General features: G+C 44.7%; 1 protein-coding gene across 1 annotated transcript in view; it reads right to left on the bottom strand.

Annotated features, from left to right (window-relative positions):
• Positions 1-8,456: 8,456 nt before the first annotated feature.
• LOC109966579 (uncharacterized) overlaps positions 8,457-15,617 on the bottom strand; it is a 16,525-nt gene continuing 9,364 nt past the window's right edge. The window contains exons 3-4 of the mRNA XM_020611515.1: positions 9,155-9,613; positions 8,457-8,768 (exon numbers count right to left, since the gene is read on the bottom strand). Coding sequence (XP_020467171.1) covers positions 8,457-8,768; positions 9,155-9,613 — 771 coding nt within the window. The remainder of the gene's footprint in view (positions 8,769-9,154; positions 9,614-15,617) is intronic.

Raw genomic sequence — 15,617 nt, 5'->3', positions numbered from 1 at the left:
GGTAGTGAAATAAAAAAAAAAAAAAGAAGTGGTGGGGGGGGGGGGTCCCAGGGGGTTCCCATAGAGTTGTTTTCATGCTCTTTATTAAAACCCTTGTGCGCTGGTGAGATTTCAAAGATTTACAAAAGAGATACAATCTCTGCCATCCAAGGATCGCATGACCTGCCTCCAAACCTGTACAATTACAGGCTTAAAGTGACTGACTCCAGCCTGTTTATTTTGGATTATTTCATGTTATCATATATGCAGCTCAACTTTAACCTGCAGTTTCACTTTTGTTTGGCTGAAGCAGACTAATGCCAATGAAAGAATGTGAAAATGAATATTCTCTCTGCAGCAGCAGCACAAGGAAAGCTGGTGGTGTACAGCAAGTAAAAGACCAGAGCAGTCAGCACTGCTTAATGTTTAGAACAAGGATAGGTAATTTGAATAATGTGATTAGGGATGAGGTAATTCTGTGGTGCTCTTGCTGTGTTAGGTCCACTGATCCACAGTTCAAAATTAACACAGATGTGTTCCCCACAGTGAAAAGCAAAAGCTGACAGGGTTTTTTTTTCATTAAGTGCAGATATCTTAAAGTGCTTTTTTAAAAGGGTCAATTTGTAGAATTCTGTAGAGTGCAAATGATAGAATTTGACAGCAACATCTTCTTTCCAGGTACTCGAGATAACCCACAGACCTCCTTTTCATAAGGACCATTTCTTTGGTATGTTATATTGATCAAACCAGTGACAAAATGGCTGAAAAGGTACATAAAGATACATACATACTGTGCATATTGAGGTGTGATGTGTCAACACAGGTTTCCACATGCTCATCTTTACCTGAGGAAGAGCATTTCATTAGTCAGGACCACTCCTGAGAGGAAAAGGGGATGCACTGATGTGGAACTTTGTGCTGATGCTGCTTGGTGACTGTTAGAGCATTTTGGGGGAAAGCTTCTGGAGAATCTGCACGACACTTGGGCATGGCGGATCCTCCAAGGGAAGAAATAGGAAGGAAGAGGAGAGGTACTGGAATGCAGAAAGGAAGACAAAGGACAGAACAACAGGACAGATGGGGAGGGCAAATTGTTTTATGAGAAATGAAAGCTCTGTGCAGGTAGAGAGCGGAAGTATTTAAAGGTAGGTGGTAAGGGAAGGCGTGTGTTAGGGGTGTGCTCCTGCTCCTGAACCTCTGATTTTCATCTTCATTTGTGGTCAAATTTTTTCCCACACTGTCCACATTGAAAAACAGAAAAATTGGAAGTAAGTCAGTAGTATGCAGATATTTTGTTTTTATGACAGGCTGGCCATGTGGGTAACCATCTTGCAATAATGCATGAGCACTCTAAAGTTGGGAGAATGGAAGATATTCTTATGTTCTCTGCTCTGTGAATGCTGCATAATGGTCACAACAAAATTGAAAAATATGTGGTCAGGGAAATTTGTTCAATTGCCCCATACATTAGATTAGATTAGATTCAACTTTACTGTCATTACACATGTACAGTGCCTTGCGAAAGTATTCGGCCCCCTTGAACTTTGCGACCTTTTGCCACATTTCAGGCTTCAAACATAAAGATATAAAACTGTAATTTTTTGTGAAGAATCAACAACAAGTGGGACACAATCATGAAGTGGAACGAAATTTATTGGATATGTCAAACTTTTTTAACAAATAAAAAAACTGAAAAATTGGGCATGCAAAATTATTCAGCCCCCTTAAGTTAATACTTTGTAGCGCCACCTTTTGCTGCGATTACAGCTGTAAGTCGCTTGGGGTATGTCTCTATCAGTTTTGCACATCGAGAGACGGAAATTTTTGCCCATTCCTCCTTGCAAAACAGCTCGAGCTCAGTGAGATTGGATGGAGAGCGTTTGTGAACAGCAGTTTTCAGTTCTTTCCACAGATTCTCGATTGGATTCAGGTCTGGACTTTGACTTGGCCATTCCAACACCTGGATATGTTTATTTGTGAACCATTCCATTGTAGATTTTGCTTTATGTTTTGGATCAGTGTCTTGGTGGAAGACAAATCTCCGTCCCAGTCTCAGGTCTGTTGCAGACTCCATCAGGTTTCCTTCCAGAATGGTCCTATATTTGGCTCCATCCATCTTCCCATCAAGTTTAACCATCTTCCCTGTCCCTGCTGAAGAAAAGCAGGCCCAAACCATGAGGCTGCCACCACCATGTTTGACAGTGGGGATGGTGTGTTCAGGGTGATGAGCTGTGTTGCTTTTACGCCAAACATAACGTTTTGCATTGTTGCCAAAAAGTTCGATTTTGGTTTCATCTGACCAGAGCACCTTCTTCCACATGTTTGGTGTGTCTCCCAGGTGGCTTGTGGCAAACTTTAAACGACACTTTTTATGGATATCTTTAAGAAATGGCTTTCTTCTTGCCACTCTTCCATAAAGGCCAGATTTGTGCAGTATACGACTGATTGTTGTCCTATGGACAGAGTCTCCCACCTCAGCTGTAGATCTCTGCAGTTCATCCAGAGTGATCATGGGCCTCTTGGCTGCATCTCTGATCAGTCTTCTCCTTGTATGAGCTGAAAGTTTAGAGGGACGGCCAGGTCTTGGTAGATTTGCAGTGGTCTGATACTCCTTCCATTTCAATATTATCGCTTGCACAGTGCTCCTTGGGATGTTTAAAGCTTGGGAAATCTTTTTGTATCCAAATCCGGCTTTAAACTTCTCCACAACAGTATCTCGGACCTGCCTGGTGTGTTCCTTGTTCTTCATGATGCTCTCTGCGCTTTAAACGGACCTCTGAGACTATCACAGTGCAGGTGCATTTATACACAAAGTATTAACTTAAGGGGGCTGAATAATTTTGCACGCCCAATTTTTCAGTTTTTTATTTGTTAAAAAAGTTTGAAATATCCAATAAATTTCGTTCCACTTCATGATTGTGTCCCACTTGTTGTTGATTCTTCACAAAAATTTACAGTTTTATATCTTTATGTTTGAAGCCTGAAATGTGCCAAAAGGTCGCAAAGTTCAAGGGGGCCGAATACTTTCACAAGGCACTGTACAAGTACAAGGCAACAAAATACAGTTTAGCATCTAACCAAAAGTGCAATAACAGTAGTGCAGAGTGTGCAGTATCAACAGTATCTACACTATGTACAGTCAGTACTACTTTACTGATATGTACAATTGACATTTACAGTAAGTTATATAAGGTAATACACAATATACAACAGACTTTATGAATTTAAATTACAAGTAATGGATAAAGTACATTAAGCTTATAAAACACTAGTGCAATGGGATGAAATGGAATGAAACTGTGCAGAATAAGAAGATAAGTTACATGAGTTAACCGTTCAATAGATGTAAACAGTGCAAAGATAAATATACAGTATCTGCATATGCACAGTGGGCAAATGAATAACAGAGCAGTATCCTGTGAGTAGAGTATGTGCAAATTAACAGATCACTTCAGTGTTACAGGTAACAGAAGTCTATTGCATTAGTCCCAGGAGGAGAGATGAGAAGGGGTGAGGTGTGTGTAGTGGTATAGAAGAAGGCAGTGGGGGCTCAACGGGGGGCAGAGTTCAGTAAGGAGACAACTGTGGGGAAGAAGCTGTTCCTGAGTCTGCTGGTCTTGATCAAGAGGCTCCTGAAGCCCCAGAGGGCCGTTTGGGAGCAGGGTGGGGAGAGGAGACAGTGTTCCCTGTGGACACCCTCAGTGACTGGAAGTGGGGTCCCTGTGATGCGTTGGGCAGTTTTCACCACCCACTGCAACGCCTTGTGGTTGGAGACAGAGCAGTTTCCATACCAGACTGTGATACAGCTGGTCAGGATGCTCTCAGTGGCACAGCGGTAGAAATTCACCAGGATGGCTGAAGACAGGTGGTTCTTCTTCAGTGTCCTCAGGAAGAAGAGGCACTGGTGACCTTCTTAACCAGGCTGCAGGTGTTGATGGTCCAGGATAGATCCTCTGAGATGTGGATCCCCAGGAATTTGAAGCTTCAACAACCATCCCGCTAATGTGGATGGGATTGTGTGTGCCTCCCTTCTCCCTCCTGTAGTCCATAATGAGCTCCTTGGTCTTGTTAATGTTAAGGAGCAGATTGTTGTCAGTGCACCACACAGCCAGGTACTGTACCTCCTCCCTGTAGGCTGACTCATCGTTGTCGTCTGCAAACTTGATGATGGTGTTGGAGCCATGCACTGGCCTGCAGTCATGGTTGAAAAGGGAGTAGAGGAATGGGCTCAACACACAGCCCTGTGGTACGCCAGTGTTGAGGATAATGGTGGAGTAGCAGCTGTTGTCTGACCTAACATTGTGAGGCCTGTTGGTCAGAAAGTTCAGAATCCAGTCCACAAACTGTCTGGGCAGTGCTGACCTTTGAAGCAGTAAGAAGCAGCGGAGACCTAAAAGAAGGAAGCCATTGTTATTAGCTGTGTTGCACTTTTGATTACACTTCCTCTGTGTATAAATTGCACACAATAAACTTAACCAGCCATGAGTCAAATGTTGGTAGTACAAATATAGGTGCTTTCAGACCAAACAGTTCTAAGAACTATGAAAAAGAACTATAGAAATACCAACAGACTACTGTTAACATGGCTGCAAAGTCACTATTGCTGGCAGATGGCTGTACAGTTAAATAAAAAAGTATATTAATATAAAGAGGAAGTTCAACTAGCTTTTTGTATTTGTTTTCAATTGTTAAAAAAACCCACCAAAAATATGTCACACACCAAAAGTTTTAATAGGCTCTTCATGTGATTTGACTACAAGGCCAGTAGTGGGACAACCCCAGAATTATATATGAACGTTACCAGAAAAACCTAGCTAATGCTAGGTTTTCCTGTTCATGCCATTGATCCTATTCTGCCAAAATTACATGAATGCAGCATGACTAGTGCTAATGTGTTCTTCAATGGCTAGCATGTTAGTGGTTAGCTCACAAGCCCTATATGTGTTTCCTATATTACCGAGCTTCTAGCACCACTTATTTTATGATAAATGACCTTTCTGCCACTTTCTGATGTGACCATGGCTGGTACAGTTGGATTGTGAGCACCATATATAATATTCCATTCATCTCTGTTGTATTTGGATCAAGCCAGTAATGTATGTAGACCAATATCTATAAACCTAGCCAAGTGAAACTAAATCTACTGGCATGGCTAAATACCACAAGATCTTTGGACACATCAGTGTTGCATATATGCCAACAGTGGAATCCAAGTGATGCAGCTCCTCATCCAATCAGATCACTCCTATTAGGTTATAGATTTCTATACGACTCAGATGAAGGTGACTCAAGTTCAGCTACCAGTGACACTGGTCTGATTCTACACAAATGTTTTGGTTAGGTGCTCAGGCACCAGTCAGCAGAGTTCAGCACTGTAATTACATTTTGTCAGCTAAAAAGGAGAGACTGCAGGGAGGAAGCAAGGCACTACACTATTCCCCTCAGTGGCTTGTATCCTGGATGCCTGGAGAAGCTGTTTTTCACTTTGTGACAAGTTTCAGGTTTAAGTGCAGGGCTGTTACTCTATCTGCTAGGTGCCCTGGAAGAACTCTTGTTTAAAGAAAAACTTTTCATAGGTGTTGAAGTTTATAATTAAGGAAAAACAGAGAATCCTGAAGTAGCCTTGGGTGACAGCAACTATGCATAGGATATCTTTGGGGTGGTTCATGCGACAGAATACAGATGAGGCTGCCTTTCACATTCCTCTTGCCTACAAAGAAAGTATCACTCCCATGTCACCCAGAAAAGGACCAGTGTGCTCACTCCCTTTATTTCACTTATGCTCCCAATGTTTCCATGGTAACCTAAATACTATTCAGCACTTCAAGCAAAGCAGCCCTTGCAGGTGGCTGTTCTTTATAGCAAAGAATACCACAAATGTAGCTCCTCCAGAACAACTGTTGAATGAGGCTTACTTAGAATTTGCCAATCTGCCTGTCAGTTTAAAGCTCAGAATTAAAAATAAGTAAACTCAATCCTTTAAGTTAGTGGCAGAGTCATGATTTATTTTTAGGTAGGGAGTGTTTCAGGCAACAAACATCTATACAAAAGAAATGAAGTTTACATAGGGCTTTGGTTAATACCTTAATGATTTGATTTTTGCTCACTAAACAGCTCTCAGTCTGATATGATGGGGGTGGGGGAGCTATGGAGTAACAAGACTGATGTAACATGAGTGTATTTCTATGGTGAGCTTGTTGCTGAGTAACCAGTTGCCTTGGCAACCCTCTCCTTTCCACTTCCCACCACCAGTATTCCCTAGACACACTCTTTCTCTTTCTCTCCTTCAGCACTGTGTGATCTCCATTGAAGGACAAGGACATTAAAGGGTTCTTATCAAGGCTTTGGATAACAACAAGGCCAACGTAATCCCCCCCACCCACACAGTTCCAGTTAAACAACACAGGCCTGGCGTCATTTGCCATATGGTCCCTGAGTGCCTTTCAGGAAGGTCTCTGCCATGTTGTGTCAGTGACTGAGCTCATGGGTCTGCTTAGACAACCTGGGGGCTGGATGGTGGACAGCAATATGTGTCTCAGGGAGCTTCCATTACAGGAAAACACTCCTTTGGTAGTCAATACATGCACAGTATACTGTATGCTGAGCTAAGAATAGATTTTTATAACATTGGCCTAAATATGAACCACAGCATACAATTGCACATGTTCAGTAGAGGAAAAATTGGTAAGCTATTGGTAAGTTATATGTTTTTGTTATACAGGTATACATTGTGTATTTTTGTCCCCCTTGATCTGATTTTAGGATTTTGGTCTTTTAGGCGTTTGTAGTGCTCACAGCATATGGCTTGGATGACCATAGAACTCTATTGGTTGAATCATAAATACAAACTGTGTTAGAAAATATCTAGTTATCATGGTACAAGCCCGTGTACATGAAAACATAAATGCCAGGTGTGCCCACTATACCTACCAACCAGATTAATTGGTGGACTCTATTACAACATCAGACGAGAGGAAAGGGAAAACAGTCTTTTATTTGTAGTCACAAACTGATACCACAAAGACGAAACATCCAAAACACACTTAGGTCAGGAACACAGGCCCGATAGCCGAATACCAGGTAAGCAGTCCAAAGCAGAGGGGGTCAGGCAAACTTTGGTGGTCACAGGCAAGCCGTAGTCAAAACAGGTATGACAAGGAAAGATGGGAAGTCCGAGCATGTTAGGGTGCGCTCGAACACAGAGTGAGCGAGCAGATAAAAAGCGGACCCAGGTGGCTGGCTTCAGTGCAAGCAGTGAGGTTTATTTACAGTGAAGGTAGACAGAAGAGCAGGGATAAACTGGGTAAGGGAGACTGTGCATCGACCTGGGAGGCGGTGGCTGGTGGAGTAGATTAATTCCAGGGGGGTCCAGAGGAGAGGTCCAAAGAGGAAGAAGACACTAGAGACGGCAGGGCAGGATAACGACTAGGGTGCTAACAAGGTTAGAGAGAACAAAGACAATCTTAGCATAAACTTGATAAAACAACATAACAACCACTGGCCTGAAGACAGAGAAAGAACTGGCAGGGGAGTGACTGGTGAACAGTGTATAAGTATGGAGGAAACTAATGAGGTGCAGCTGGTGAGTAATCAGGGAAGCGGGGCAGGTGTGTTGAATAGTGTAATCAGTGCAAGGGCTAGGCTAGTGTGAGGAAAGGAAGAGAGGAAGGTGTAGCTAGGCAAACCTGACAGAGCATAGGTTGAGCACAATCTGGCAGCTGCCAAGTGGGTGTCAGCTGCCTAAATAGGGTGGAAACAGACCAAAAACAGAAACAGGAAACAACACCAAAATAAAAGTACGAGAACGAAAACGGGTGGTACAAAAACCTGACAACCAGAGAAAGCTTGGTCAGCTGCAATGTCCCAAGCGAAGCGCTTGGTGTTGGAAGTAAGCCTGTGGAGCGGGGTGGCAATAGTGCTATAGTTCCTGATAAACTTTCTATAAAAGTTAGCAAACCGCTGGGTTTGTTGATGGGAGGTAGGCATAGGCCAGTCTGCAACCGCTCGTATCTTGGCAGGGTCCATACAGATGTGGCCTGTAGAAATTACAAACCCCAAAAAAGACACAGTGGACACATGAAAGGTAAATTTTTCTGCTTTCACATTTAAATTATTCTGTAACAACCATTGTAAAACTGCCCTGACGTGCTCTACATGTTGAGTTTTGAAAAGATAAGGATCGTCTAGGTATATGAACACGAAAACATTCAACATATCCCCCAGAACATCATTAATCAGGTTTTGAAAAACTGCTGGTGCGTTGATTAACCCAAACGGCATAACCAGGTATTCATAGTGTCCAGCCAGTGTGTTGAATGCAGTTTTCCACTCATCTCCCTCCCTTATGCGTACCAGATAGCAGGCGTTTAAGTCTAATTTAGTGAAAATCGTGGCATTGTGAAGCAGTTCAAAAGCAGAAGACATGAGTGGTGGTGGGTATCTGTTCCTGACAGTGATCTTGTTGAGCCCGCGATAGTCTATGCATGGTCTAAGCCCCCATCTTTCTTACCAACAAAAAAGAACCCTGCCCCAGTTGGGGAGGAGGATGGGCGAATCAACCCAGCCCTCTGGGCCTCCGTGATATAGTCAGTCATGGCCCGCTGTTCTGGGACAGACAGAGAAAACAGGCGGCCTCTAGGGGGCACAGTGCCTGGCAATAATTCTATAGCACGGTCATAGGGTCTGTGCGGGGGAAGGGAAGAGGAACGGGTTTTGTTGAACACTTGTTTTAAATCATGATATTCAGGCGGAACCTTCACTAACTCCAGGATATCATCAACTGGCCTCGCCTGTTCGGTGCATTGTAGGACCGTGGAGTACAGACAAGTCGTAGCACACTGTGCGGCCCATTCTACCACTCACTCTGCTCCCCAGTCCATTCTGGCCCCATGTTTCACTAACCAGGGATAACACAATACAACAGAATGATGTGGAGACTGCATGACCAGAAACTGTATTTCTTCTATGTGATTGTCTATGGTAAGCGTAAGTGGCGTGGTCTGTGTGGTAACCCGGTGCAAGAATTTGTCATTAAGAGAATGTACCAAAAGAGCCGGATCTAATATACAAGTCTTATCTTATGTGCCTGAATAAACGCAGGATCCATAAAACATGCGTCTGAACCAGAATCAATGAACACAGGTGTTTTAATATCATGAATATGGACAAATAATACAGCCTGTACAGTTGGATGAGAGGAAGGCTTTGCTGTAATATAACAGCTGAGCCCTGATCTTTTACAGGACATGTGAATGCACGATGTCCGGGACCTCCACAATATAAACACAGATTCTGCCTGAACCGACGTTCTCGTTCTTCTGGCGTTAATCTTGTTTTCCCCAGTTGCATGGGCTCCGGGGTTTCTGATGCAGCGCTCGGGAACGACGTATGCTCCAGAGCGGGCAAGCAATGATCCCCGGTGGCGCTCCTGCTGGTGTTCCCGAAATCTCCCTTCAAGGTGGGTGACTAAATCCATGAGAGGACGCAGTCCTCTCGGGCGATCATATGCTGTCAGGGCATCCTTCAGGCGGTCCGACAGGCTGCGGTAAAAGGCGTCCACCAGTGCCGGTTCATTGTCGCTGGCCGCAGCGGCAGTGTGGAAATCGATGATGTAATTCACAGCTGACGGGGAACCCTGTGACAGTAAGTAGAGAATCAACATGACTGAATGGTAAACATACTAAGAAACAGGTGGGAGAAAAAAGTCTATTTTTATAATAACAAAATCTTATTTTATAACATTGTGAATTGGTTCTAATTGCAAAAATCTGCTGGAGACATAAGAACAGAGGAATGCTTTGTAATTGGGATCATTTTTAAATAAGTTCAGCAGCAGCAGTGTGGTTTTGCTCTTAGTGTCAAGACAGAAACCTTTAATATTGTTATGGCTACGGATCAGTGCACTCCCAGCACTTCATCCGCCAACCCTGGGTCCATCAACAGCTCCGCCGCAAAAGGTGCTGGAGTGCTCCTGGCAGCAAGGCACACCTGCTCCCAATCAGCGGCGCATTACTTAAAGGAGAGCGTTGGTGTGTTCTCATCGCCAGATGATCTCTCGATGTCCCGCAAACATTCAGTAAGCTTCCAATCTGACTAACCTGTGTTTCCATTTTTTTGCCTTGGTAATCGCTGTATTGTTTCGCACATTTTTCTGAACTGTGAACTGAACTACGTATTTGCTTTCTGCCAGACAAAATCCCCTTGAGTATTTTTTCATATGAACTGTTGTTTCTGGGGAATTGATTCTTGTCCACTTTACTGAATCCTGCCGTCTTCTCGCTAGTTTGAGTTTTCACTCATTTTTAGTTCTCTCTGAACCGACGCATATGCTGCAATCTCTTCACAAGTTTGAGATGTTCTTAGGAAGATCCTGTAGGATTGAACACTCCATCCACGGTGGCGAAGTTACCCAGGCGCACCTCCCACACTGGTGTAGAGCTAGGCTGAAGCCGAACCTTCTGTGAACCATGGCTTCCACGGCCAGCGGATTCACGTACCAGCCAGCAGGCACCTCACCACCTCCCCACCTCCTGCCTCCCTGCACAACAATAATTCCTCATACCGAGGTTCTCGTCATTATTTCCCATATAAACAATCACTGCTGATCTGCTCAGTCCTCTCACCCTCCTCCTCTGCTTTCAATTCAGTGGTTGCCTCTACTCGCCGTCTACCCTGGGTTGCTCATCTAGCGGTCCAGTCAACACAGCTCCAAGTTGCCCATGACCAGCTGAAATGTCCACACTACATCTTATACTTCCTGTTACCACTACTGATTAAAAATTGTTTTGATTTTGAGTCTGTGTCCAGGTCCTGCATTTACTGGGTCCTCAGTGGTTATTCCTGATGGCTAGCCATAACAGATATCTAGACTCTCTCACTCTCATTCCCAAAGTGATCAGATACTGATGGGTCTCAATCAGTTGTGTGTTGAGGTTGAGTTTCACACATTTTTGCATAAAGCTTCAGGCAAGGAGTTTCAAATTTGATTATTTTCAAATGTAACTGATAAAAAAACTGACTGGGTGGCATGGTGTAATTGTGGTTAGCAGCCTGGGCTGACCCAGCATCTTTCTGTGTGGATTTTGCATGTTGTCCCTGTGCCTGCATAGGTTCTCTCCAGGTACTCCGGCTTCCTCCTAGTCCACAGACATGCAGCTGAGGTTGACCAGCGACTCTAAATTGCCCATAGGAACATGTGGTTGTTTGTTTACATGTCAGCCCTGCGATAGACTGGTGACCTGTCGAGGGTGGACCCCACGTCTCACCCAGTGTCAGCTGGGATTGGCTCCAGCCCCCCTGCAACTCTATTCAGGACTAAGCGGTATAGATAATGGATGGACTTTGCCAGCTGTCTGTGTTGATGTTTGTCATGCTGTAAGTAGATACATACTGGGAAGTCAATGGCAAACCAAAAGGGAGACAGTGTAGCAAATGCCTTGCCTTAACATAATGGATTAAATAAACTAAATAATCTAAACTTGCAAAAGGGGGGATTCTTAAAAATAATTTTTTGTATTGTGCCAACATTATAACTTTATTGTGACAACAGATACATATTTTCAACCTTTCTCCACAACTCCTACTCTTAAAAAGCATAGAGACTGTGCCTGTAGAAAATTTTGATTCTAATTGGACTGTTAAGTTCATTTGGAAAAAAAAAATGTTAGCCATATTCATCTATCTGCTAACTGGAAAAACATAATTATTTATAGTTTGGAGCTGACTGCAGTGTTTGTATTGCAGCTAAACCTATGGCTAGCAGAAGTTATGTTTTGTGCTGGTGGGCTGCTGTGTTTTATGCCTTGCTGGTCTATTACAGGTTAATAAGTTTTTAGTTTTCCAAAGCAAACAAGTTAGGCTTTCCTCCTTGAACTGCCACCTTATCGTGGTGGAGGGGTTTGAGTACCCGAATGATCCTAGGCGCTATGTTGTCTGGGGCTATTTGCCCCTGGTAGGATCTCCCAAGGCAAACAGGTCCTAGGTAATGGGTCAGACTAAGAGCAGTTCAAGATCCCCTTATGAAAAGATGAAAATTAAGGACAGTGACGCCACCCGGTATAGCGCAACCGGGGCCCCACCCTGGAGCCAGGCCCATGGTTGGGGCTCAAATGCGAGCACCTGGTGGCTGGGCCTCTTCCTACGGGGCCCAGCTCTGCTTAGCCTGAACGAGCGACGTGGGGATGTCCTCCCATGGGTCCACCACCTACAGGAGGATCCGTAAGGGGCTGGTGCATAGTGGATTGGGAAGTGTTCAAAGTCAGGGGCCCCGACGACCCAATCTCTGGACACTGAGACTAGCCCTGGGGACATGGAATGTCACCCCGCTGGTGGGGAAGGAGGCCAGTCTTGTGCAGGAGGTTGAGAGGTACTGGCTAGATATAGTCAGGCTTACCTCCACGCACAGCTTGGGCTCTGGAACCACACTTCTCGAGAAAGGCTGGACTCTCCACTACTCTGGATTTGCCCGCGGTGAGAGGCGGCGGGCTGGTGTGGGCTTGCTTATAGCCCCCCAGCTTAGCCACCATGTGTTGGAGTTTACCCCGGTGAATGAAAGGTTGTTTCCCTGAGCCTTTGGATCAGGGATAGGTCTCTCACTGTTGTTTGTGCCTATGGGCCGAATGGCAGTACCCGGCCTTCTTGGAGTCTTTGGGAGGGGTGCTGGAAAATGTCCCGGATGGGGACTCCATTGTTCTTCTGGGGGACTTCAACGCTCATGTGGGCGATGACAGTGACACCTGGAGGGTCGCGATTGGGAGGGAAGCAGTGCCCTGCCAAAACTGTTTACAGTGGAGGCGGGCAACTGTCGACCTCGACTGGGGATATCGTCAGACGGTGGAAGGAATACTTTGAGTATCTCCTCAACCCCAGCATCACGTCTTCCAATGAAAAAGCAGAAGCCGGGGGCTTGGAGATGGACTTGTCCATCACCCAAGCTGAAGTCACCAAGGTAGTTGACAAGCTTCTCTGTGGCAAGGCACCAGGGGTGGATGAGATCCGCCTTGAGTACCTTAAGTCTCTGGATGTTGTGGGGCTGTCTTGGCTGACACACCTCTGCGACATCGCATGGCAGTTGGGGACAGTGCATCTAGCCTGGCAGACCGAGGTGGTGGTCCCTCTTTTTAAGAAGGGGGACCGGAGGGTGTGTTCCAACTACAGTGGGATCACACTCCTCAGCCTCCTCGGGAAAAGTCTATGCCAGTCCGAGGCCATGGTTCTCAGTCAGAAAAGGGTGGTTTGTTCCCTTCAGGTTGGTGGAGAGTTTCTGCCTCAAGTGGAGGAGTTCAAGTATCTTGGGGTCTTGTTCACGAGTGAGGGAAGGATGGAATGGGAGATTGGCAGGCGGATTGGTGCAGCTTCTGCAGTAATGCGGTCAGTGTACCAGTCCGTTGTGGTGAAGAAGGAGCTGAGCTGTAAGGTGAAGCTCTCAATTTACTGGTCGATCTACGTTCCTACTCTCACTTATGGTCGTGTGCTTTGGGTCATGACCGGAAGGGCAAGATCCTGGATACAGGTGGCCGAAATGAGATTTCTCCGCAGGGTGGCTTCGGCTCACCCTTGGAGATAAGGTGAGGAGCTCGGTCACATTGAGAGGAGCCAGCTGAGGTGGCTCAGGCATCTGTTTCCTAAGGAGGTGTTCCGGGCATGTCCCACCGGGAGGAGGCCCCGGGGAAGACCTAGGACACGCTGGAGGGACTAAGTCTCTCAGCTGGCCTGGGAAGGCCTCAGCATTCCTCCAGAGGAGCTGGAGGAAGTGTCTGGAGAGAGAGAAGTCTGGGCATCTTTGCTTAGACTGGTGCCCCTGCGACCTGGTTCCGGATAAGCGGAAGAAGATGGATGGATGGATGGATGCATGGACAAGTTAGTCTTTGAAGAAGAAATAACAAAAAAAACATTTCTAGTCATCCCATTCATCCAGACACCTGACGAAAGGATGACCTGCTGACTATCGCAAGATTGTGAGACAGTGCAGGGGAAATTCAACATGGCGATGCACAGTCACTGAGGATAATCAAAACACTTGGCTAACTATTTGCTCATTTCTTTTTTTGGACTTTATAACCCACTACGGGTATTACACGAGCAATCCATCGGAATCGCAAGCTGCTGCCAATAACCACAACGGACCTTTCACATACTGGAGGATTTGTCAGACCTGGAATCATTCATCGACCAATACTACATTCACTGCAGTATGGATACCGCCAGTACAAACCAACAAGATACACCAAAACCAAACAAATGGAAAAAGACCTCTTCTACGGATACAAGCGATCTACAGGTGACAGACATTGAAGCCAGTGTTTTTGCATCCATCAATAAAAAACTCGATTTATTGGTCATACTTCATGAGGAAATAAAAGAACTCCGGACAAGCCTTGAATTCACTCACAATTACATTGAAAAGTTAGAGCAGTCAAACAACTCTCTCCAAATATCCATCAAAACCCTCAGCGACAAAATGGACTCCGTGATGAAAGAAAACAAAATGATGAAAGAAACGATACTGGACATTCAAACTAGAAACATGCGTGATAACCTGATTTTAGAACAATCACCCAACAACCCCGAAGTACTGGTTAAGGACTTTATGAAGAACCAACTAAAAATCCCACCGGACACAGTCAACACGATCACCTTTCACCGTGTACACCGCCTTGGATCACTATCAAGCAAAGCACTCCGACCAAAAATAGCCAAACTGGAACATTACAAACATAAAGAACTCATCAAAAGCAAAGGAAATAAACTGAAAGGCACACATTACGGACTCAACGACCAATTCCCATGGGAAATTAACGAACGGCGCAAAACTCTCTACCCCATTATGAAACAACACAGACAAAACAATAAACAAGCAAACATTGTTGTGGCAAATTATTCATTGAAGGACAGCTATACTGAGACTCTAATATCACTCCATGGCTCTTCTGATGTCCCACATTACATCTACTAAGTGACTGTTGATTCTTATATTAAATAATACCCGACCAGCATTCTCACCACGTAAATACACACACAAAAAAAAATGCCCTCCTACAAACATCACTGGCCTGGATGCTGCTTTGTTGCCATGTTCATTGGTATGTGCATTTGTCTGTTTTTTTTGTTTCTTTTGCTTTGTTTTTGGTTTTTTTGTCGGTTTTTTTTCTGCTTTTTACCTCCCATTTTAAATTTGACACAGTGTTTTATTTTCAGTTGTCCTCAGCTAACAAACATCTACATTCACACACATGCACACACACCGACTCTACATCGTTATTTACTTTTTATTGTTCCCAGCCCAGCCCCCCAATATCTCTCTCTTCAGAATACTGTATTTCATATTCAAAAAGAAAATTTTTAACAAACAATCATAGAGTCACTTAAATTAGTATCATGGAATGTGAGAGGCTTCTGGACCCCGGCTAAAAGGATTAAGATCATTAACCACCTGATGAAATTAAAGGCAGATATATGCTTCTTCTCAGACGCCATCGCGGCTGCCCTCTCACCTAGAAAATGGAGACTCTTACATCAGGATACTCTTCATTGACTACAGCTTCGCCTTCAACACAGTTGTCCCCAACAAACTCACCCACAAACTGTCCACACTGGGTCTGCACCCCAGCCTCTGTCACTGGCTCCTGGACTTTCTGACT

The sequence above is a fragment of the Monopterus albus genome, unplaced genomic scaffold (genome assembly GCF_001952655.1).
Source record: "Monopterus albus unplaced genomic scaffold, M_albus_1.0 scaffold114.1, whole genome shotgun sequence".
In the NCBI taxonomy this organism is placed as follows: domain Eukaryota; kingdom Metazoa; phylum Chordata; class Actinopteri; order Synbranchiformes; family Synbranchidae; genus Monopterus; species Monopterus albus.
This window is presented reverse-complemented; position numbering and strand designations above follow the sequence as displayed.